Source organism: Acanthopagrus latus, chromosome 4 (genome assembly GCF_904848185.1).
Source record: "Acanthopagrus latus isolate v.2019 chromosome 4, fAcaLat1.1, whole genome shotgun sequence".
Taxonomy (NCBI): Eukaryota; Metazoa; Chordata; class Actinopteri; order Spariformes; family Sparidae; genus Acanthopagrus; species Acanthopagrus latus.
In genome coordinates this window covers 9,477,137-9,501,106 of record NC_051042.1, presented here as the reverse complement: position 1 = coordinate 9,501,106, position 23,970 = coordinate 9,477,137, and the positions used below count along the sequence as shown (strand labels likewise).

General features: G+C 38.7%; 1 protein-coding gene across 4 annotated transcripts in view; it reads right to left on the bottom strand.

The window, feature by feature from the left end:
* ano1a (anoctamin 1, calcium activated chloride channel a) overlaps positions 1–23,970 on the bottom strand; it is a 77,549-nt gene that overhangs the window by 14,839 nt on the left and 38,740 nt on the right. For 3 of the 4 annotated variants that reach the window (XM_037095137.1, XM_037095134.1, XM_037095136.1), the window contains exons 4-17: positions 22,869–22,967; positions 20,549–20,700; positions 18,299–18,353; positions 16,423–16,474; positions 15,216–15,271; positions 14,859–14,900; positions 11,729–11,793; positions 10,998–11,132; positions 7,890–8,050; positions 6,357–6,442; positions 5,421–5,432; positions 2,437–2,508; positions 1,182–1,256; positions 179–380 (exon numbers count right to left, since the gene is read on the bottom strand). In XM_037095137.1, coding sequence (XP_036951032.1) covers positions 179–380; positions 1,182–1,256; positions 2,437–2,508; positions 5,421–5,432; positions 6,357–6,442; positions 7,890–8,050; positions 10,998–11,132; positions 11,729–11,793; positions 14,859–14,900; positions 15,216–15,271; positions 16,423–16,474; positions 18,299–18,353; positions 20,549–20,700; positions 22,869–22,967 — 1,264 coding nt within the window. The remainder of the gene's footprint in view (positions 1–178; positions 381–1,181; positions 1,257–2,436; positions 2,509–5,420; positions 5,433–6,356; positions 6,443–7,889; positions 8,051–10,997; positions 11,133–11,728; positions 11,794–14,858; positions 14,901–15,215; positions 15,272–16,422; positions 16,475–18,298; positions 18,354–20,548; positions 20,701–22,868; positions 22,968–23,970) is intronic. The other variant, XM_037095135.1, reaches the window with a different exon arrangement.

Genomic DNA, 23,970 nt, shown 5'->3' with positions numbered 1-23,970 from the left:
ATACCCTGATGATAATGTTAGTTCATGTTTGAATGTTTTGAGTAGAATTCTGGCCATATTTCACAAATTGCTCCTCTAAATAATAAGAATATTTCTGATCCACTCAATCTGCAGAAATGAATATTTGGTTTGAGAATCACTCATGTCTTCAGGTGGTTAGCAGTCAAATGTGCCTCACCCAGTGTGGTGAGCCAGCGGGCGATGGCACCGTAGATTTCATCTAAAATTATGATGATGATGAGGTTGATGATGGCAGCGGTTGTTTTGACAGTGGCTCTGATATTGGACCGTGCTGCAGGGTAGTTGCTCATGTGCAGTGCTGCCTTAATGCTTATCCGGTACAAGATGACTCCAAAGACAATGGCAAATGTCACAGCAATCTAAAAGTAAAGAGAGTAGAAGAACAATCAGCTGATAATCCTACAAAACAATCACAGTGGGGAACTTAAATAACAGCTGTCACCTACTGATTTAGAGATGGTATTAAAACGTTGATATGATACAGCTTGAACTGGAGGATTCTCTTGATATTAATGTGACACAAAGAGCATGATCATTTCTCTGAGAGTCACCATGCTGCTAGTCTAGTTGAACTACAAAAAAACAGACAATCCCAGACAGATTTTCTTTTTCCTCTTACAAAGGACAGTACAGACACTGGCTTGCATGGAGAACATACACCAGACAGCAGCCAATAGTTGCATTCTAGCATTTATGGAAAATCAACCATAACTAATATTAGCTGTAACAAAACATTACAGCTGATATAGCCTGTTGCTGGTTATCTCTGACACAGACTTTTTTGAAGCTGTTGATAAATGTAAGGTTACCAGGTAGAACCAGCTGGAAAACACATACAAAATCATAATTACCCTAGGTTACCAAACATGAAACACTATAACAGGATACACCTCTTAAGCTTATTTTAATTCATAATATGTTAAAGCACATATTTTTTACTTCATTTGATTGTCAGAATCCTTAAATCTATGTGGAAGTTTTGTTGTCTAGTTTTCCCTAAATTAAACATATGGACACTTTGCTGTCCCTCACTCTTGAGATGTGTGAATCTGTAATAATTCAGAGTGACAACAAATGATATATTACTGCTTCACAATATAATACACATGTTAGACACACAGAGGCTGGTGATGTAACACTGCAGAGAGACTGAGACTCACCATGAAGCCCATCATTACCACGGTAGTCAGGTAGGCCGGCATTCTGTCTGTACATGTCAGCTTCACCTTCTCACCCTGAAACACGCGCGCGCACACACACACACACACACACAGCACAGAGAGAGAATTATGTGAAGGACATAAAGTTCACAGCATATCTGAGATATATGTGTGTTAATATGTGTTTTTCTGCTACCACAGCTTCAGTTAGTAGCGACTCATATGCCCTGTGCTTGCAGATGCAATCAGCACACACATTGTACACACACACACACACACACACACACACACACACACACACACACACACACACACACACTCAGACATACACATACTGCACACACTCACACTATGTCTGCAGTGGAGCACAGCTAATTCCGCCCCGAGCTATCATGTCACATTCAAGGCTACAGAAAACTGGGTCAGAAAGCTCAGACGACTGCCTGTGTGTTGTGTATTTGAGTAAAAGATGGCTGTGACCTTGTGCAGACGAAAGGCAATAGACTAGCAATCATGGTTGAACCTGAACCTTGTCTGGAGAACTCACCAGCATGTTACTTTCAATACTGTGTGTGTAGGGGAATGCATAAACTACTTTTGCACAACGTTTGCATTATATAATAAAAGAGGGTAATATTGTTTCATAGCTGTTAATCAAAGCACAGAAGTTTATTGCAGTCAATCACAAATTCCTTGACGTATGGTCTAGCTGCTTGTGCACTGTAACACTTTTAGCTTTGCAGCTATGTTGAAGATTTACATTTAGATCAGATACTTAGATTACACCAGATGAGCCGTATGAAACCATTTACATATTTTTTTTTTTTTTTTATCTTTGTTGGGGTTTTTTTTATTAGTTGGTTAGGAGAATGCTGCAATGCTGTTTTGCTCTACAGCTCTGTAAAAGTTTTGGGGACTACAAAACTTCATCCAACTTTCCATCAGCATAAGAGTGAGTAGATGATGACTGATTATTTATTTATTTATTTATTTATTTATTTATTTATTTATTTATTTATTTATTTATTCATTCATTCATTCATTCAATCATTTATTTATTTATTTATTTATTCATTTATTTATTCATTCATACATTTATTTATTATCAATACAAAACATGAAACAAGAGTTTTTGTATTGGCTGGCCAGTCAGTTAGTGCTTATGAAATGTACTCATCTTATAGTGCACACATGACAGAGGTAACATTTTACCAAACTGAGATCCTTCATCAACATTTTACCAAATCAGTCTTACCTTCGGAGTTGAATGTTCATGTTTCAATGTCTTTTGCATCACCCGGAACTCGTACTCCGCTCGGCTGTGGTCCTTGAAGAGAAAGCAGCGTAGATGTTACATTGCCTGATGCTAATGTATGTTAGTAAGCAGTGTACAAGACAACACACAGTAGAGAAGATCCTTATGGAATGTCAGAATGGAAAAGAACAGCAGCGTGTTAATAAGGTTTGCAAAGTTTTGCGCCCTGTGCAAGAAAAAGAGAGAAATGCACCGACCTGATGCGCACAAAGACTTGAAACACTTAGCAGACTGCTCAACTATACAGTAGTGCCATTAGAAACAATGTAAATGCTAAATGATGTGAATGGTAGCAGATGGTAGAATGTTTGTTAGTCAGTCTGTGGTAGCCAGTGTTAACGTATTTGCTGTCATGTGGTTACAGGTTGTGGGGAACAATATCACCAAGCTCATCATAAAGGTTGGCTCTGTCCTGGGGATGGAGCTTGATATTTGGCTGTGGTGTCAGTGACAGAAGACCCTCACCCTCTTCACAACTACGGCAGCAGACTGTCACCACTACAATGCACATGAGGATGCCACAGGAAATGTCTCTCGTACATAGTTTAGATTTGGACTGCTGACCACTGGTTGATATTTTCGATCAGGACTTTTAACCAGTGTACATTTCACTGTTAACCTGCTGATTTTTTTTTTTTTTTTTTTTTTTATCATCATGACTGTAAGTTATATGATATGGAACTTCTGTTGCTAGGTGTGTCTCAATCAAAACAAAACAAAAGACACAGGCAGAGTCTTGTTTGGGGAGAGCCAGCTACTCAGAGCCAGGCAGCCCTAGACAAGGGGTTCAAGTGCACAGCCAGCCCTTCTGGAGGAATAAACACCCTGAGGCACATCGGATACATAAATGTACAGAAGAGAGGGGGAAAAGAGTTGCGTAAAGAAATCTGGCTGTTCAGGGCAAATCAACACTTGTGCAAGTAACACAAATAAAATGATCCTGGCATCAGACTTGCTATGCTGGCGTAGAACACATCTGTGGAGGTGAGCGTGGTCGAGGCGTGGCTGCGGGAGAGAGAGAGAGGTGGAGAGGGCTCAGGAGAGCAGCGCCAGGTGAGTGATTAGCAGAGCTGGCACCCACTTACTAATCACTCTCTCCCTTTATATGCAGAAGCGTGCTGGACCTCGGATGGAGGAGGCGTCGGAGATGTGCAGAAGAGAAGTCAGGAAGAAAGAAAGCAAGACGCACAAGCCGTGTTCGGCACCCAGGCGGTAGTATTGTGTAGTTGGTAATTTAAGAAACAAAAGAGGCTTAAACACCAGAACTGTGTGCGTGGGTGTGTGAGTAGAACTCACAGTAGCCCAGAGCAGGATTCATTGGGGGTTACTGTGAGTTAAAATCTATCTGATGTGATTTTGGGACAAAGCAAATGTTCATGACAAGGTAAAGTTTTACAGTTTTGTACTGTTTATTTAAGTGTCAATTGCCGACTTCCTTCCTCACTCTCTGTCTCACTCATGGAAGTTCTAGCAACAGGCGACCAATTTAAACAAGCTATTAACTTGGGTAAACCTCTTCTTCCTCAGGCAGATTTGAAATTGTTGGAAACATTTGGGATAATTTAAGTACACAACTCAACAAATACACTTGTTCTGCATTGTTTTTTTTGTTTTTTTTGTTACTTGACATTTTGATGCTATTCTTTTATATGTACAAGACGAGATCAATGAGTTGAGTCGAGTTTAAATAAAGCTCTATGGAGCTGAGAGGAACTGCAACTTTCTAGTAATTTTTCTACTGATATTATTAAAGGATTGATCAGTGCAGACTTTTATTTTACAATTCAAAATAATGTACCCATGACTATGATTCAAACATAAGTAAAGGGGCAAATCAGAACCAGCTACCCTGTGTGTCTGATCTCTCACACCTGTTCAAGGTTTTCCGAGAACATTTTTTTCAGGTCTTTGAGAACTTGATGTGTTTAACTATCACTGTCTTCCCAGCCAACATGTTCATGTGGGCCCCATAAGGGCTCCAGCTGAGCTGAGAGCACATGAGCTGGATCTGTGGAAATGATGTGGGGCTTCTCCTTCTCAGTACCATCACATGCTATTCTTCACATCTGGGAATAACTGAAGAAGAAATCTTTCCCACAATTATTTCACACTGAATTTGTTTGTCTTTCTCAATCAACTCAAACAAAAATAAGCCTGAGTAGTTGCTGCCAGAGCCACAGGTACCACCAGGAGTAGCCCTGTTTTGCTTCTTTTAATCTAATTTAAGGTTTTTTTAAAAAGGTGCTGTGGAGGTGAGCGTGGTCGAGGTGCGGCTGCAGGAGTGAGAGAGGTGGAGAGGGCTCAGGAGAGCAGCGCCAGGTGAGTGATTGACAGATCTGGCACCTGGTTACTAATCACCAATCCTCCCTTTATACGCAGTAGCATGCTGGACCTCAGATGGAGGATGCATGGGAGGTGCACCCGAGGGCAGACGGGGAGCTACAGGAAGAGACGGAGCACGGAAAAGGCTACTGTGCTTAGCCCATTTTTTTGCACTTCTTCCTTTATTTGTTGTTATTACTTCACACTGTCCACACAGGGCATTGTTCAATGAGTGTGGAGGGAATAGTTGTTTCTGCTTAACAGGAAAAAAGAAAAAAAAAAGAAAAGTAAAGGTAAACAGGGGAGAGAGACGAACGCTATAAGTCGACTAACTGGCCTGTAAACTCTGAACTGCTATGGTGTTATGAGGCCACAGGGATGGCCAGCATCTGGATGTATCTTTGACAGAAAGAGGAAAGTAACGGACAAACCCTACACAGGAGCAAAGCGATAAAGAAGACATCAAGTCTAAAGCCCTGAGGCAGATTGTTAGACACCTTGAGGGAGAAGATGTTACTGTTAGCGACTGCAGAACAGATCTACAGCAGTGAATTAAAAAGGGAAGCAGGTGAGTTTAAATATGAGATGAGTGGGATCCAAACCTTATGTTCCTCCTGTAAAAATACATCACAAACATAAACACATTAGGAGAAGATTTCACTCAGCAGTCATTGTCTTTACAGAAAAATAATGAGAAGTAAACATCTGTCATAAAAAAAAAAAAACTTACTAATGCACTGTTCCATTTCATTGTGAATTTAAAAGAAAAATGGTTTTAATGCTGATTTCTGAGGCTTTGTGTGGGAACATTTTTACTGAAGGCTGAGTCACAACCAAGCACACAGAGAAGTCAGAGGAGGAACATTCATATGCACATTTTGAAATGTGCCTCTATATCAGCCTCATTAACTTGGGACTGTGCTTTTTAAGTGATGTGCAGTGAAAAACATCTGTATTCCTCACATGATAAATAGTGTCATTTTGAGTTGTTACAAGGAATTGAAATTTAACTACATATATAACTTGGGTTGTGGAATCTCATTGTACATGTACAGTAGCTTAAGTCTTTTACATGTTATCTAAACAGCACGTGCTTTAAAAAAAAAACAGCTATCAATCATCTATGTTAATACAAATGGTAGAGTTTCATGCTGATCTGAAATGTAAAAGAGCTCAAACATTCAGTCATTTAATTGTCTACAGGAAAAATTCATGGGACTTTTACGTCACAACTCTTTATTTGTGACATTGTGTTTTAATTTTAAAGGACCATGGCAGTTTTTTTAAATACACTGTTGAACTTTTAAATATTACATGATAATGCATTTACAAGTGCAGGTAAATTTCAAAGGGCCACACTGTATTAGCACACAACAATAATGTTGCTTTAAAAAAAAAAAAAAAAACTAATTACATGATGACATGATGGACATCAAGTCTCACACTTCCCAAAATGTTGAACAAGTGTTCTGAACTATACACTCCTGACTGTAAATCTTTAAAAAGGTATAGAAAAAGCATTTGTAGTGTTATCTCACCTCCTCCTCCTCTCCGAAGCCTGTGAGGTCCCAGACATAGTTCAGTCGCATCTGCCGTCTCTTCCAGTGCTCCATGAAGAGAACCGCTGTGTAACCAAGCACACAGCAAGCTAAATGAAGGCTCAAACATAAGCTGTTTCTGCAAACGTTTCTCTACAGACACACCCACCATCTAAAAATAATATGGAATGTAGAATGTGACATGGACGTTTTCCTACTGTCAAAATTGTACAAATACTGTATCGTCTGTACTATGTGGTCAAGTGTAGACTAGGCTATTAATAGAGATACAGGGTATGGATCTTTTTTTTCAGCCGATACAATAACTTAACCTGACTCATGGCCGATGCTGATAATAACCAATAATAGACACTTACATTTTTAGATTTTTTCAGAATAAATCGCTAACCTGAAGTGTATGCACAACTGAGTGTAAAAAAGGCTAAGATATAATTAGCAAAGGTGGTTTATTTGACATTCCATAGCTGTGACAAGAATTTTCCCCCCTCGTGTTGTGTTCTTCTTATACGTGACCATCCACACCGGTGACGACGTGTGTAAAATTTCCATTATTGGGCTGATAACTTCGGCTGCACGATATTTATCGTGTATCCCTAGTTATTCATTGTTAAATATGTCATTCATGTTATATATGATTGATAGCTGTTGACTAATTGTAATTTTATTTCACTAATTTATAACTTTCCTTCCCACTCTGTGGCTCTCAGATTATAAAACCATTGGTTCCTAATGTAAATCTTTAAGAAACTGACCATATGCTATGTATTTGTGTCATTAAGAGCAAATGGCATACATGAATACATTCCTGAAATGACTGGCATGGCCAGTGGGTGACAATTTTCGGTGGCGGATAAATCTACATTTGGCGCAATAGTGAGAGGACATTTTATGTAGGACTGAGTCAAAATTAATACAGTGTGTGTGTGTGCTGAAGATAATGAAGGATCATGTCACCCAGTGCAACAGTGTGTCTCCGTGATGTGTTTTTAATAGTCTTTGGACAACAACGGAGCTCTGTGGCACAGAGAATGAAGATCAGGCAACGATACAAATACAATATTGACGACATTATTAATGATGAGGCTATACTCATGTAGCTATTATGCTCATGCAGTCATTTATCTGACGGTATTCTCCTTTATCAGGTCTACAGTGAATCCTGATGGCTGCTGAGCTGTGACTCTGTCTGTGACTAGCTTCATCACCTCACATAACACCTCACTAGTCTGAAGTCTCGCTGCTGCTAACAGATGGCAGCACAGTTTGGCAGGACATCAGAGGCAGAACAGCTCTGTGTGTACTCAGGGGCTATCTTTGTGGATTCCAATTGCAAATTTAATGTGCGCCTCAGTTTTTTTTGTCTTTTTTTTTTTTGTCTTTACCAAAGCTGTCCTGAATGGATTAAATATCACTATGTATTAACTGGAACATTTCCAGCACTGGTAATCTGCGTAGTTTATCTGTTGACTTGTTGGTTGCGGTTCATTTGATTGGATGTGAATGTGTCCTTACCCCAGAGGGCCATAAAGATGGAGAAGAAGACGGTGGCTGGGTTGTCAAAGAGGTGGCTGGCTCGAGCTGTGCCGCACGCTGTCACCAGCTTCCAGTAGCTGCAGGCGCGGTCACACAGCGGACACATGGTGATGTTGTTCCTGTGATCACAAATCTCCATACTGGCAAAACAGCGATGGAAGAGATGAATTATTCCAAGACATAACATAACATGGCACAACACAACACAACACAAAATGACATAATATAATACAACATCATACAACACACACAACATCATCATACAACGCATCCTAATATAATATAATATAATATAATATAATGTAATATAATATAATGGGACATGAGCTATGTTTATATTGTAAAATCTTTCCAATAATGCTTTGACAATAAAAATATTTTTCTGACTGCTGATACTCAATTAACTGTCATGTCAATAAGCTGCATGTTTAATTAATATTTTTAATTAATACAAGAAATCTTGAACCCACTTCAGAAACCTGGCCAAATGTAAGTTTTTCACTGAAAAATTCTGGGCTGTCAATTAAGAGAAGTTGCATTTGAAACTTAAAGCAAAAATGACAAACAGTTAAATGCACTGAGTTTTACCACTGTTCATTCTGGCTCCCTAAAATATTAAATGGAGAGGAACCTCAGTTTAAACAGCATGGCAAAAATCCCTGATGGTCTAAAACACACTGATGTTGGCTAGATGATAGGAGTTCTATGTGCTGCCAGACAGATGACTTATCAAAAGACACATCCTTGAGTGGGACTATCTCTTTTTCATATGAATACATGTGCACCAGCTGGTCAATTTTTGGGTTCATTCACAAATGAACCTGAAAATTCTATTGCGTCATGATATACACTGTATAATCATATTGCTAAACAGTAACTGCCATGCTCTGTGTCTGTAAAGTCTATAATGACTTGGTGAGGCAAGACGTCTAAAACTTAAGAGTATGTTTATGTTAATAGGTGGAGCCAGTTTGAGGGTGCGGTCTAAGTCTGGTGTTTATAAAGATTCATCCACGAGATCTCCATCTCAACAAATTATTTGGTGCGCCACTGATTTCCTAAACTGAGTGAAAAACTGCTAGTGAGTTATATTTTTTACAAGCTACAACAGTGTTGGCTTGTATTGTTTTCACACTGGGGTCTGTCATCATGGCGACATTTGGTACTGGAAACACCTTAGGAAACTATCAGAAGGGAGAGAGAAGGGATTTTGAGTACATTAGCTGGTGTTAATCTGTTTGTCTGTCTTTGGGCAGACAAACAGATTAACACCAGCTAAACAGATCTTGTAAGTGCTATAGTGTTACAATTGTGCAAGATGTAGTTACTAAACATGTTTAAGTTACGACCCATGACTACGACCCAAATTCTTGTGGCAACTTACTTTGCATTGGAAACAAGCATCCTAAGATATATTTCAGAAAAATTTCTTATCTTGGACTCATGGAAATGTGCGATCAAGGAGACAAATCAAAATGCTTAACTAAAAGTTAATCATTTTCCTTTTAAAGCACCGGGGAAATTTATTGCAAATGAATCATGCTCGTTCACTGGGTAGCATATGATTTAAAGAAAAAAGTTGCCAAGTGTCATCAGCTTTTCATGTTGGACAGAAAGCTAACAAATCAGTGTTGTTTACAGTAAACATAACCTTTGCCAAAGACATTTCAGACATATATCAAAGTCGGTCCATAGCACCATCCAAAGAGTCATTAAATGTGTTTCCTAGCCCTGTTTACAGACTCAAGGATGAGTCAGCTCCTGATTTAAATCATGTTTCATCACATTTTATACTTTATTTTATTTAGACTATGTTTACAGCCCTGCTTAACAGGCCAGCAAGACTTCACTACTGTGCATCACAAAGACCTAAAATTAGGTATTTTCTGTTCACGGCTGATGCAGAGATCCTGATTCATGCTTTTGTTTCAACGCGACTGGATTAGTGCAATGCCTTATTTTCAGGTCCACCGCATGAGACCACTAAAAGTAATGGTTCGAATGCTGCAGCTAGAGTCTCAACATGTACAAGAACATTTTATCATATTACACCAATCCTAGCGTCACTGCACTGGCTCCCAATTCATGTCAGATCAGAGTTTAAGGCGTTGCTGAAAAAGAAGTCAGCTGGATGCAGGGCTTTTCCTATCATGCCCAATTTCTCCGGAAAAACCTCCCAGCTCACATCAGACAATCTGGCTCTACTGAGAGCTGTGTCGCTCTCTCACTGTCCACTCTCTATAGCTTCCTCCTCCTCCTCCTCCTCCTCCTCCTCTCTTTTCATTTAGGCCTCCTTGGACCACGGGCCAATGGGAACATCACTCTTGTGGCTCCTGCTGCCTCACATATTGATGGATCTGGATCCCCATACCCTGGGCTCTGCTGGATCATTGCTCTCCTTTGTTTTATTATCTCCTTACATCTGTACTTCTATAAAATTGGATACCTCTTCACTCTGATCTTTTCTGTTTTACTGCTATTCATCTTGTGTGTCCTGGTCTCTTCCAGGTCATGTGGGCTTGGCACCACTTGGCAATGCTTTGGCCTGCTCAGTCGTCCTCTTGGATCCACACACTATGTGTATCAGATATTCTGTCAGTGTAATTTGTATATTGCCATTTTGTTGTTCTGTTCTGTATGCGACATCTCTTACATGTCTGTCTGTCCTGGGAGAGGGATCCCTTCTCCGTGGCTCTCCCTGAGGTTTTGTCAATTTTTTCCTCCCTGTTAAAAGCATTTTGTTTTTCCACACTGGATTCAAGGGTCTAAGGACACAGGATGTCGTTCGCTACACAGACTGTAAATCTCATTGAGGCAATGTTTGTGATTTTGGGCTATAGAAATAACATTAATTTTATGTTATTTTATTGGATCTTGTCTAAGTTGATTTAATTAGAACTTATTTTAAGGGTTTGTGACACTACTGTGAAAATGTAAAAAAAAAAAAAAATAATAGACATAGACATAGACATAAAAGAAAAAATTATCTTCGTATATATATTTGGTTTTCAATAATGAAACAAAAACAAAAAAAGCATCGTCAATGATCTGTGTGTGTGTGTGTGTGTGTGTGTGTGTGTTGTGTACCTCGGTATGTTATCATCAACAGTGGCACAGCCATAAAGGAATACAATGACTCCAACGATGGCTGCAGGGATCAGCATCTGTGTGTAGACCCCCAACCAGGCAAAATACAGTCCAACCTTCTCACCGAAATACTTCCTGTTGGAGGAGCCAAAGGTGCAATATTTAAACATCTATACGTCACCGTCTGATCAAATCACATCATGATATCATACCTTTACCAAATAACTTCATGGTCTTCATGATTAGGTTACATATGTCAACAGAAAAAGAGTCATCTCTTCCGGCTGTCTTTAGAACAGCAGAAAAAATAAACTCCTCCCTTTGTCCAACAACTGCATAAACACTCTTTCTGCAACAACTGAAACAGCATTGTTTCGTAAAACATGAAACTATAAACTGCTGATATGATGAACTGATTATGTTTGTCATCTGCAGTGTGAAACATCAGTAGCACAGTCCCTTCGTGTGGTGGGTTTGATAAGGAAGTACCACAGATTCAGCTCTCATTCCCTTTCCTGGACCATAGTCGGCTCAGCTCATGACTATTGCTTTTGGAGAACAGCGTCAGCGGAGCATCAATTAGCTTGTGAGAGTCCTCATCTATCTTTCCTGCCTGCAGGCTTGTGGAGGCAGTTCATGCTGCTGCGAGAGCACCAGCCGTGGCAGACATATTGCAAGAATTCTAGAAATGTGTTTGTAATTCACCCGCAGAGCACTGCTATGGATCTGACCTGATGAGTCCAATAGGCTGGTACTTGTAGAAGACACTGTAGCTGGCCCACTCCTCGTACAGCAGCTGTGAAGAGATACAGGTCATAATTACCATAAATACTCATACATTATATAATATATGAGAGAAAGGTCATTATGTTCCAGTTTTTCTGCACATTTGAGTGAATCTGCTTTTAATGCTGTTTGCATTTAAAGCAAATAAAATGTTTACCTTGACATAATCAATATAATGTATATTCTATAACAGAAGTATGGTGTAAGGTTGTTTGTCTATCCTCTTTATACTTTCAGTTCCTTCTACTTTAACTTTTCAGTTAACGTTTGAGTTTGAGTAGGGATGTATCAAGGAATTATTATCATTATTGATCGAGCTATTGATTTTGGAACCAGTGAGGCGAAGTTTTGGTCATGAAGCTAATGAATTGGTTCGAATTAGCTCCAGTGTTAAGCAACTTTGCTACCAAAAGAAACATGCTGAGATTTACATAAGAAAATGTCTCAATGCTAACAGGTGGGCACTGTGATTGTGACATGTGATTGAGATGTGATCTAGTTGCATATTCAAAGATGTGATAACAAACAGAAACAACAAACATAATCACAGAGTGAAAAAAAAAACAGAATGGGTACATAAAATGATAACAGATGAGAATATATGTATATATATGACAGAATACAAATAAAATCAACCATATAGTACGACACATAGTTAAAACAACAGTTATATTCAAAAGCTGAGTAGATTGAAATCAAAGTCTTAAACTGTTCTATAGGTATAACTGTATCAAGTTTACATGGCACGTTGTAAAATGTTCCAAGTGTATGGAGCACTGAAACTGAAAGCAGTTTTGACAAATTTAGTGTTTACCCAGGGAACTTGGGGGCATTCTACAAGCACTAGAGTGTGATGAATAGTCACTCCATAACCAGTTTAATATAGAGCTGATATATGGTGGCATGTTTCCCTTCAAGGCTTTAAAATCAAACAGAATCCAATGGTCTTACTGTTAAAGGTACCCATCCAACTTTTTCATATAGAATACAATGATGAGAGGATTAACTGTCACCAGTAATGCATCCGAAGGCAGAGTGATAAACCGAGTCTAGTGGAGTAAGAGCGGAGACAGAGGCATGTCTATAGATAACGTCACCATAATCCAGGACAGATAAAAAGACAGCTTCAATTATCCGTTTCCTACAGAGCATTGAGAAAATAGCTCTGTTTGTGTATAAATAACCATTTTTTTTTGTCTTAGCTTGCTAACAAGTGTGTTAATATGAAATTTAACATGCAACAACGCTTAGCCTTCGGTTTGCAGCGAGACCACATCAGTTATATCACACATTCAAAAGGAGGTGCCGAGTGAAAAGAAATCAATGCAGTCAAAAACAAACCTGCAGGCTGGATACCAGATCACCATTTATTCTATAAACATGCCACATTCCAATCTACTGCATTTGTGCTCTGTGTACATGCTATAATCTGACTACCACAAGGCACATAAATCACTGTGGAACACTAACAACACAATATTCAACGTAACAACACGTCAATGTAGTCGATGTAATCGACGACATAAATTTGTCCACATGAATAATTTGCGTCGATGCACTAATTTGGGATTTTTTTTTAAAAATCCCATGACTTAACATAACATGTATCCTGTGCCGACATATAGCTTATGTCTTTTCTAAACAATACAAGGCAAAACAGGCTCAACTACGTCGCATGTAACATTCGGGTCCTGTAAGAAGAATTTTTAGCACGTCCAGTTGTAGGGAAGCTAACACTGACATAATTATGCCTCTTTCAGTCGCACAGTAGGGAAATAACCGTGCTATTCGGACAAGATGCTAGTATACAATCTGAAGAGAAAGCCAATGTTCATGGTATGTTGAGCAAACTTACCATAACAAAATCAACGGAGTCTATTCGTCAATTTCTTTTAGGCCTACACAAACAACTAGTCTACTAGATTAACTCTTGTCCCACTCCAGTCCATGGTGGCAGTAATGCACCAGAACGCTAGTCGCCAATCGCTGTAGACTCCATAGTTTAAAACGGAAGAAGAGGAATTCAATCAACAACATAGGCAGCGGCATGCAGCAACTCCAGCGCAAGCATCGAGGAGCAACAAATAGCAAAAAATGTAATGTGAAATAATCTGTAACTGAAAAATTAATCGAAAAGATGAATCGACTAATCGAAAAATGAATCATTAGATTAGTCGACTAATCGAACAAATTATCACAAGATTAATCCTTTGATAATTGTTTGGGACAGCTCTAATGTTCAACCTGGAATCTTAGCACTCTCATTCCTGCAGCTGTGGAAAACCTGTTTCTTGAACATGCATACTGATATGGGACTGTGATTTATAGTATATTGCTGCGGAGGCACTTGAAAGCACCAAGCTAGAGCTTTTCTGATGCTTGAGAATAATTGAGGGGGAAACATCAGACTGTTGCCTTAGTGACTCAGAGCCTACAGTATAATTACTGAGAGTGTTAGCATGGGAGGATATGACTTCAGACGCAGCATGTGCTCTTATTGTCCAGCCAATTGCCAAGTTAATTTTATTCATGCACAGAGGCACTGACATACAAACAATGCTGTAATGTTGGCATCATAGTCTGTTATGCTCCATCACCCATTATTTACAACAATCCCTAATGGTACAATTACTAATGGTAGTCACTTGTATTTACAGTACTGTGTATCCACAGTCTTTTTGATTAGCATTTTTTATTTAAGGGGTAAGCATTTCGAGCTGCCTACTTTTCTAAATAAACATAAATATACATAAATCATATTCTTGGCTCTGAGTTTGGCCATAACCAAACATGAACATGAATCTTTGAGGAAAATGTCTGGTAGGAAACAGCTTGAGAGGTGCTTACTTCCTTAATTTTATCTGATAGAGACACATCATGTTAAGGGTTGTTTTAAAATACATGACGTGACAATGTTTGTGTATATCTCGTGCTATAAAGAGTCTCCCTTTGATCAAATTAAAACTCTAAAATCAATAATTTCCGCTTTCTTTGGGCTGATAGATGAATGAACATTTGTTAATTTACTGCTGGTGTATTGGCATCTGATTCAATTTAGTGACTGGTGCTACTTACCTTCCTGTCATTAGGTTCTGCATTAATACCCTCGATCTCTCCCTTTAACACAAACATGTACAAACACAGACAATCCAGCACACACAGCTTGTTAAATTTCAAATCAATTTCCTTTGTTCATCATGCATATAATAGTGCCATTAATCTAACACCAAATTATTAATTCTCATTTGTCACATGCCTGAGAGTGATTCTAGTCACAAATGTGATTATTTTACATAAATTACTGAGTGCAAGCAGCAGAAGTGTTGGTGTATTTAATATCAGAACCTCACTCAATTAGAATAATTTTCTATGGTAAACATCAAGAAAAAGTTATTAAGCATTCTTAAGGCATGAGGGGATGGTGATACTCACATCATGCAGAGGATACGCAGATGTATAGACACCATTAGCCAGCAGGCTGGTGATCCCTGTAAGTATGAGCAGGCATATTCAACAGGATTATAAACCAGGAGGAAACGCACACTCACACATACAGACACACATGCGTGTGTGCACACACACACACACACACACACACACACACACACACACACACAGAAAACACAATTACATTTTTTTTCCTTTTTTTTTTCTTTTTTACAATTGTTCTGATTAACTACATGAATAGAGAGTTTTTAATGACTCTAGTTTTTACTGTTTGCCATAGCAATATGAAAGTAGGTATCATAACAGATATGGTTAGGTCTTATATTTCTATTCATTGTTCTTATTCCTATTGGTTATGATAACATTTCATCCACCACAATGGTGGCTGAGATCTGGTAACATGGCAACATTACTGCTGAAAGTCCACCAGGGATTGACAAGTTGTAAACAAGCCACCAGTTTATCTAGAGATTGACTACTTTATTTTGCTGTAAAACTGAAAATGAAAAGACCTGAAATAAATTACTCATAATGCAGTAAATCTGTCTGTATAAAATTAGAGCAAATACAGTTGTTAAAAGCTAGACAAGAACATCTGTTTGTAAACCGTGATGGATGTTTATAACAAACAGTGTTGGTGATACCACTGACTACGTTTTTTTGTCCAAAGATCAGGGATTTTTTAAGTCTGTGTGATTATCTCATGCTCATCACCCTGTCAAACCCCATGTTAGATATGTTGCCATGTACCAGATCTTTGCTATATATAGAGAGCCATTTTAGCCATTGTTTGGCACCATATGTAAAAACGTCATCATCTGTGATTTTGATGAAACTGGATCATATTTAATAGACAAAAATGTCTTCTGCTTTTCCCTCTGATGTCTGACTGCTTTGTCTCAATTGACAGAGTTTCCTGACTGACAAATAGCTTTACTTGTTTCTAAAATATTTACTGTAGCTCAGTTAACCATGCAGCTAGCTGGTCCTGCTTGATGTACCAGGGAGTGCTGGTGTTTACAATTTCATTGTACCCTCCTGTACAATGACAATAAAGACTATTCTATTCTAAAAACGCTGGCGATGGCAGTGCTAATCCCACTCCCTACACTCCTCTGTGGTGGTCATGCTGTGTAGGACCCAGGTTAATTGCATATTGATGTACCCCTTATACTAGAGATATAGGCCTTACCCATGGAGTATTTGGCTCTAGTGCATCTTGTCCTCTTCAGTACCTCATAGACCTGACGATACAACAAAACATTGAAATATTTAACCAAGTCTTAAAGACATGATAATGTAGATGAGGAGGATAAGTTTAACATTCATTTGTACAATAACAGGGAGAAGCAATCAGGCAAACTGATGAGCTGTGCCTATCTATCCTCAGCTGCTGATCACCTCAGTGTATAACACAGAGCAATACTCATTGTTATTGATTAGAGCTGGAGCTCAGTTGGAGCCCAGTGTCTTTCTGTAATTAAGCAGCTCCATCCAGCACTGAGAAGCAAATTGCATTTCCAAGTCACTAGCCAACCGATGCGAAACGTTGTGTATCGTGTATTTCAATACAGCAGCAAGTGTATGATCAGTTTTTCATGAGAGTCACATAGAAGCAGGAGTCATATTGACATCAAGTACACAATAGGGAGTACAGGGTGTCACAGCTACGCTGTTACATTTATGAAAATGCATTTGTCCATACACAGTTGCCTATCCAAAAGGATGGGTCTTTTAAAATGGACAAAATACCAGGAAAAAAAAAAAAAACAGCATGGCTCATAACTGAACATAACATAGCTGCTCCTCACAAATTAGATGAAGTTCTGGTGATCTGTGTGTCTCATAACAAGTGCCAAGGGAAATTTGGCTCTATTATATCTCTCTCTATCCAACTCTGGGATTCTGTTGCTCTGTTTGGAGCATTAACCTCTTGGTCTAAATGCATCATCCAAACACTTTTTTGACACCAACAATAACAACAATCTAAGATCAGTGGAAAAATGCTCCTCTCATACATGATCTCATCAATTAAATGATCAGTAAACCCCAATGTTAAGTACTTGTATATTTAATGTGCAGAAAGGTCCACAGAGTTACCTTTATGGATGTTATGAAGATCTGGAATGTTGACTTCACTTAAAGAACTGGCAGGAGTTTATCAATTTGAACTGTGCAGAAAATGTGGCGCTCTCATCTCCAAAAGTATAAGAACCAAATTATTGTTTTCAAACATTCACGTGACCTCCAGAAAAGCATTTCCAGTTCCAACTTTGTCTCATATCTATCTGCACACTGTGTAATAATAAGAAGTGGGAAGCCTATTTACATACATATATATATATACATATATATATATATATATATATATATATATATATATATATATATATATATATATATATATATATATATATATATATATATATATATATATATATATATGGTAAGTGATCTGATGCAAGTGGAACTAGCACTTAGATAACTAGATAGTAGTTCTATCCCATGATTTATTTCTATGATGATTCAGAAATTAATATTACCAAAGGTTAGAGACGACTTGAAAAGGAAAAAAAAAAGTTGTTGGTATTAAGAGGGAAGCCTCCCCAGTCAATTCAGATTTCCCAACACATTCTCTCACACCCTCTCTGAATTTCTCTGTATCTCGAACAAATGATGCAAAGGGAAATACAAGTGACACCTTTCGGAAAAAGTGAAATTATTTATACCACATAAATTAATTTCATACCGCAGTATATGCTTGTGTATGTACATGCTTGCACACAAAATGAGGTATTACAGATGCACATAGAGGCTGATGATTTTCTGTTAATCTCCAACCCCCAGCATTGGAAAACAAAACAAGGAATAAAAAAGTAATCATTAATAAGCTGAACTTTATAACCATAAATGCAACATATCACACACATGCTATCGCCATGCTAAGGCAACACTGTTTATTTTATCCGGAAGAACTATTTTGTAACAAATATTATTTATTACTTTATCATTCTGGTCTTCAGAAGGATCCACCCTCCAATCGCTCATCTACAACAACAAATACTTACTATTGAGCTTCTCGTCTTGGTGTCAAAGAACTTGTCCCTGTCAGACAGATCGAATCTGGCAACACAGAACAGAACAGGTCTAGTCTTAGCAATCTAGTCATAGATCTTGATTGGGTAGACTGATCTTTTTCTTCTTTGCTTCATTGCACATATTGGAAAAAAAAGAAGAGAGGAGATGTGAGTTGAATGCCAGTCAACATCTGCAGAGTTGATCTCTTGTTAATTTGTGCTGCACCTTTCCCACAGTAGCCTCTGTTTAGGCCCCGACTCCCTCTTTATTTATTGTCTTAAACCTCACTCTATTTTCTCAGGGGGTGACCTGCCTTGAACTTGGGTCCTAGTTTAGCTTCTAGCCCAGCTTTGCAGCTTTGCATCAAGTCATCTACAGTTAATGTAGCATGTCTTACAAAGCTGAACAACTGTGCTGCCTCTTGACATGTCTGTAAAGCAGACAAGCTTATCTCTGCTACTAAACGTAGATGTTTGGAGCTCTTCAGATCTTTAGTGTAAGGCTTGACAGCAACCCCATCAACAGTCTCAGAGTCTCTGGAATGTGTTCTATGCTGTGCTATACAGATTATAATAACTATAACTAACTATAACTAGCGGGTCACTGTGTGCGAGAAACCATTTGATACTGTATGTTATACTTATTGTAGAAAAACACGTATTACAGCAGTAAGACATATAAAGGTAATTCTGTAGTACTTCATTTGACAGGTCCTGAAATTTCATGGTAAGTAGGTGGCAATTTCCTAACAATATATTTACTTAGGCTATTCCTCTCATCCTCTGATGCTCTCTCTCTCTGTCTATCTATCTATCTATCTATCTATCTATCTATCTATCTATCACACACACACACACACAAAGTATCCATAACATAATACATATACACATTCAGCTGAAAGCTTGCCTCTCAAAATAGGCATTGCAATAACTAACTTACCTATAGTGGTTCCTGTTACTCCTAAAATGCACATCATATTGATGTTTTAAGGGAACCTATAAAAGAGGGGAATGAGCAACTAAAGTTGACATCCACCAACACCAGCAAAGAACTGATAGAGTGTGGCTGTAAAGCCAACTCTGTGACCAACTTGCCCAGGAATATTGTTTTTCTGTTTCTCAGTTTTCTAGCTTAAGTGGTAAAGTGGTTATTGACATGTGCACAAAGTTAACCATGTGAGACTGGGGAGCCCATCTATCTTGCATCTCTCACCTATGCTGCCATAATCTGAAGTCCCAGACAGCATTTACTTTAAATTAATACTGCAGTTTGGGGGGTTTTATTTGACAATTTACTGTAATTTTCCTGGAGTAACTTCAATATTCACTCAAACAATTATTCAAGAATGTCCTAAATTTCTAAGCAATGAACACCTAGTCTGATAAAGCTGCATTTATAAATGTGGTTTGAAAGTCACTCTGTAATCTCTGTCTAGGCTTTATTTCAGGGAACTGGGCTGGAATGTTTTCACGACTGATGAAGATGAAATAATGGAGGAGATGTGGAGGGAGACCTCCCGCTAGCTGTTACTCAGAGCTGTAAATATAGCTGCCCGCTGCCCACTCTCTCCTCCATACATCCCAGCAGGCAGGGATTTATGCAGAGACATTTCTCTTCTCTAATCACTGCCATTTAAAGCGGATTCGCAGTTTGGGACTGAACAGGAGGCAACAGTAAAGTCATGACTCCTGTCTGTAGTTAATCCAGTTAGTCACTGCTGTAGCTATTTTGAAAGTCATCCAACACAGTGTTGAGAATATGCAAATGACTTTTGTGATTCAGGCTACATGTGTTTGTTTCCTCGCGGGAGAGAAAGCTGAGGGAAGGGAGCTTCGGCAGAATGCAGCAGAGAGTGTCACGCTTCAGCTTTACTGCCATGTTCAAGTCGCACAGCTTGATGGGCTTGCTTTTTGTTCCAATTTACACCTCTGTGGTTGTTACTTCTCTGTACTGTCTCCATATTAAAAGAGAGTGGGTAAAGCTGCTTATTCCAAATCCTCCTCCTGTTCGGATGTGAAACAACATGATAGACTGATGCTCTGATTGAGTTTCTTCTCTTGGATTTCATTTTCACTGGTTTACCAACTGGCCCTTTGCAAAGCAGTTTTCCAATCACACAGAAATACGTTTCGATTGACTTCTTTGTCTAATCTGATGAAAGTAGTTCAATTTAGACAGCAAACCATGTGAAAACTTAACCCAACTGAGGCACCAAGTCTCGAAGCAGAGACTTTACTCACAGATGCTGCTTCTCTCTGGAAAAGGGGTGAGACAGGGATTTGACACTTTGTGGCCGGTTGGCATCGACTTTTGGGTGCAGAGGAGCTGTGACTTTGTGAATAAACAGTCGGATCTTCTCCACCAGGTTGCTGCCTTGTTTCACTTCGTAAACCTGCAAAGGAGGCAAAAGAACTACATTCAGCTGGAAATTTGAGGATTCTTTGATTATAATCATAGTTTGTTTTCCGGAAATTAAAATGTCCTGTGATCTGTTATTATAACTGCTGTACTCAGATGTGTTCAGAGAGCAGAGCTAATGTCCAGTGCAGCCCTTGAATGGCCCGCCAAAGCTGTCGCGGCTGGTTATTACTGAACTTGATGTTTTTCTGTTTGTTTTTTTTTTAATTAAAATTCCATTTTGCCTTCCCACTGGATTTAATTCAAACTTAAACTCACCACAAAATGGCTTAATTCGGGTGTTATAACACCACATTGACCCAATAAACAGAGGAAGAGGGAACATTTATTTTCACACATTTCACCAATTACCTCTCAGCAATACGAAGAAACTAAATTCTTTCATAAACATTTTGATGCGTAATCAAAAGGCTCTTTGTGCCTGAGTTAGAGTGCACAGAAACATACACAGACCCAATGACCTCTGACATCAAGGAGGAAGGATGTCCAGAAAGACTAGTAACAGAACTAAGATGACTTGTCTTGTCCCTCCAAGCATTTAATTTGCGGTCTCATCTTTACATGTTGAACATACCAAGAGTCATAAGTATATCACATTCCTAGCTGAGTTGCTTCCTCTCTCTTTATTTGCCTTCTATTCATAATATTCTAATCCATAATGTCTAAAATGGTCAAAATCTCTTTAAATGTGTAAGTGTATGTCTTGTATTTCAGAGCTTGTAATGATTTTGACATTCTGAAACTCTAATTCTGCTTCAAAATCTGCTAATTTACAGGATTATCACACTGCTGGGCTTTGGTAATAACTTTGAACACAATGATATCAGGAAATACCAGTAACACGAGTGTATCTGATATTAATCAATATGATTTACTTATCATTTCAGTTCTGTCATCATTTATTATTTTAGATGGGCTCCACTGTTATATAATCCTAAATTATAGATAAGAAAATGTTCATTTGTTATTTGACTTGTTAGTCTGTGTTATTTGATTAATGCATCCTACAAGCTCTTAGGTTTCATTGGTTCTTTGATATGTCAAATATAATAATGATAGACTGAGTGAGTTTTCATTTGTATAATATATTTAATCAAGTATTATTTAGAAACCAAATTACTCCCCTTTATGAGTAGGACAGCTCTCTCTCCACACAAATGAATTAGTTAGCAATCAGTAAAAGAGCATCAAGGATCAAGGAGCCCCTTTCTCATCTTCTCCATCCATCCTCCACTTGGCTCTTTGCTTTTGCTAATCACCCTTTTTTGCGCTTTCCATGGTAAAGCACCTCTTCTTGGCCGTGCTGCCAACAAGCACGTGCTGGGTTTGGCTTTCGTTTTACACTTTTAACTGCGAGCAAAGCAAAGGTTCAGAATGAACTTTGAACTGAGAAGAAAGCCTGCAGAGATTCCTAAAAGCCACGAGCCAAGGCCCGCCGTTTGCTATATGAATAATCATTCATTTTAATTCTCTTTTTTATGTCACTTTCTTGCTCCATGCACCCCAGCTTAGCAGCCTGCCACTGAACACAACAGGTCCAAAGAAGACATACTGTGTGTCTCCTCTGTGGCCTCAGATAGGCATGGTCTGAGCCTCGACTCATCGTCCTGAAGAAGTGTGAACCAGCTGTTTCACTGGACCTACTGTACTGGCTGTCTCCTGACGGTCTGTTTGCCATGCTCGCCATTTTCTCATCATCAGACCACGATCACCACAGAAAAGGACATAACCATCTTCATGCACTGTGTCTAAGAATTGGTGCAGAGCTAAATTATTTTTTGCTTTTATTGATCTGAGTGAAGTATTCCCTTTTATGGTTTTTGGACACCTCTGCAGCAATACAACAATATATTGATGTTTATTACTTATGTCAAAACTGTTATTTCGTCATGTTCCATAGATCATTTTAGTTAATTCTTGACAGCAAATTCTTACATATTACACCTTTAAATCATTGTATTTGTGTTTTCCTTTAAGTCTGAGATGCATGTCAGTGTAATCAGAATTAACAATTCTCCGATACACATGCAAGATAGGCAACGGTCCTCTAGAACAGCTTTGATGCCAACAGGGCAATAAAAGCCTACAAAAGTCAGTAAATATGCATTTGACACACTGGCAATTTAATGAAGGGTTTAGTACCTTCTTTGTTGGCATCTTCAGCTTCATGAACTCAGCCTCACGGCACAGAACTTTCCAAGGAGCATGGATCTTCAAGAAGCCGATTCCAGGGATCTTACTCTGAAAAACAACCAAGGTTTAGATATTTAAATACTATGATCTCTATGCAGCGCTGCTGAAACATTGTTTTGTTTAGACTTTCCAAAATACATAATCCACCAATAAACAAAACAGGTTTGGTTGACATCTGAGGAAAAACACATTCCAGCTGGCAGAGCAGCATGTTGTGTTTCTGTTTAAAACTCTGCTGTCTCATAGAATGGCATGAAAATCCTCCACATCCACCTAAGCAGAAACTTGCGTCTTTACTGGTGCAGGTGAGATTGTTTCTGCAGCCTCTACTGTTATGTAAAACCACTCATATGCTGCCAGACTCACTTCACACCCTTCAGCTAAGCACACTGACCCGTCTGGATACAGAAATACATCATAACCATTTCAAACAAGCTGGCTTACTTGATACAGATGGATCTGATCAAATGGTTTGTTCTGTCCACTGAGCAATGTCTGGTTAAGTTAAACAACTGTGAAATAGGGTTGCTGCAGCCGAAGCAAAGATAATATTAATATGGTAAATGTTGTTTATATGAACAGGTAATGCGGCATAATTATTAGTATTTATGAACTGATTAGTTCAACTTCATTTTAATTGTGCATCTGAAAGAGCCATTGTGGGCATGTCTTCAAAAGATAAATGCAGTCATGTTTTATCTGTGCTGCTCTGAATGTGTTTGTGTTTATTTTAGTGTTTCTATGAGATATTACTCAAACTTAGCCCGCAATGTCAGACGCTAACTGAACGTTGTTAGCTTTGTATGATTTTGTCCAGAAGGAAAATGTGTTTGGAACAAAATGGAATGATTAATAACTGTTGTTGTGGGTTGTTTTGACCTGCCAATTCTATGACTATTACTACGATTAGTAATCATCATATTGATTCCCTTACTAATCACGCTTTGTGTCTAAGCACAGGCCGAACCATAAGACTGACCAACACCTTGACTCCACCGGGCACGTTTCTATGACCTTGCCGGTGCGACACCGCTTTGTTCCGTCCTCCACG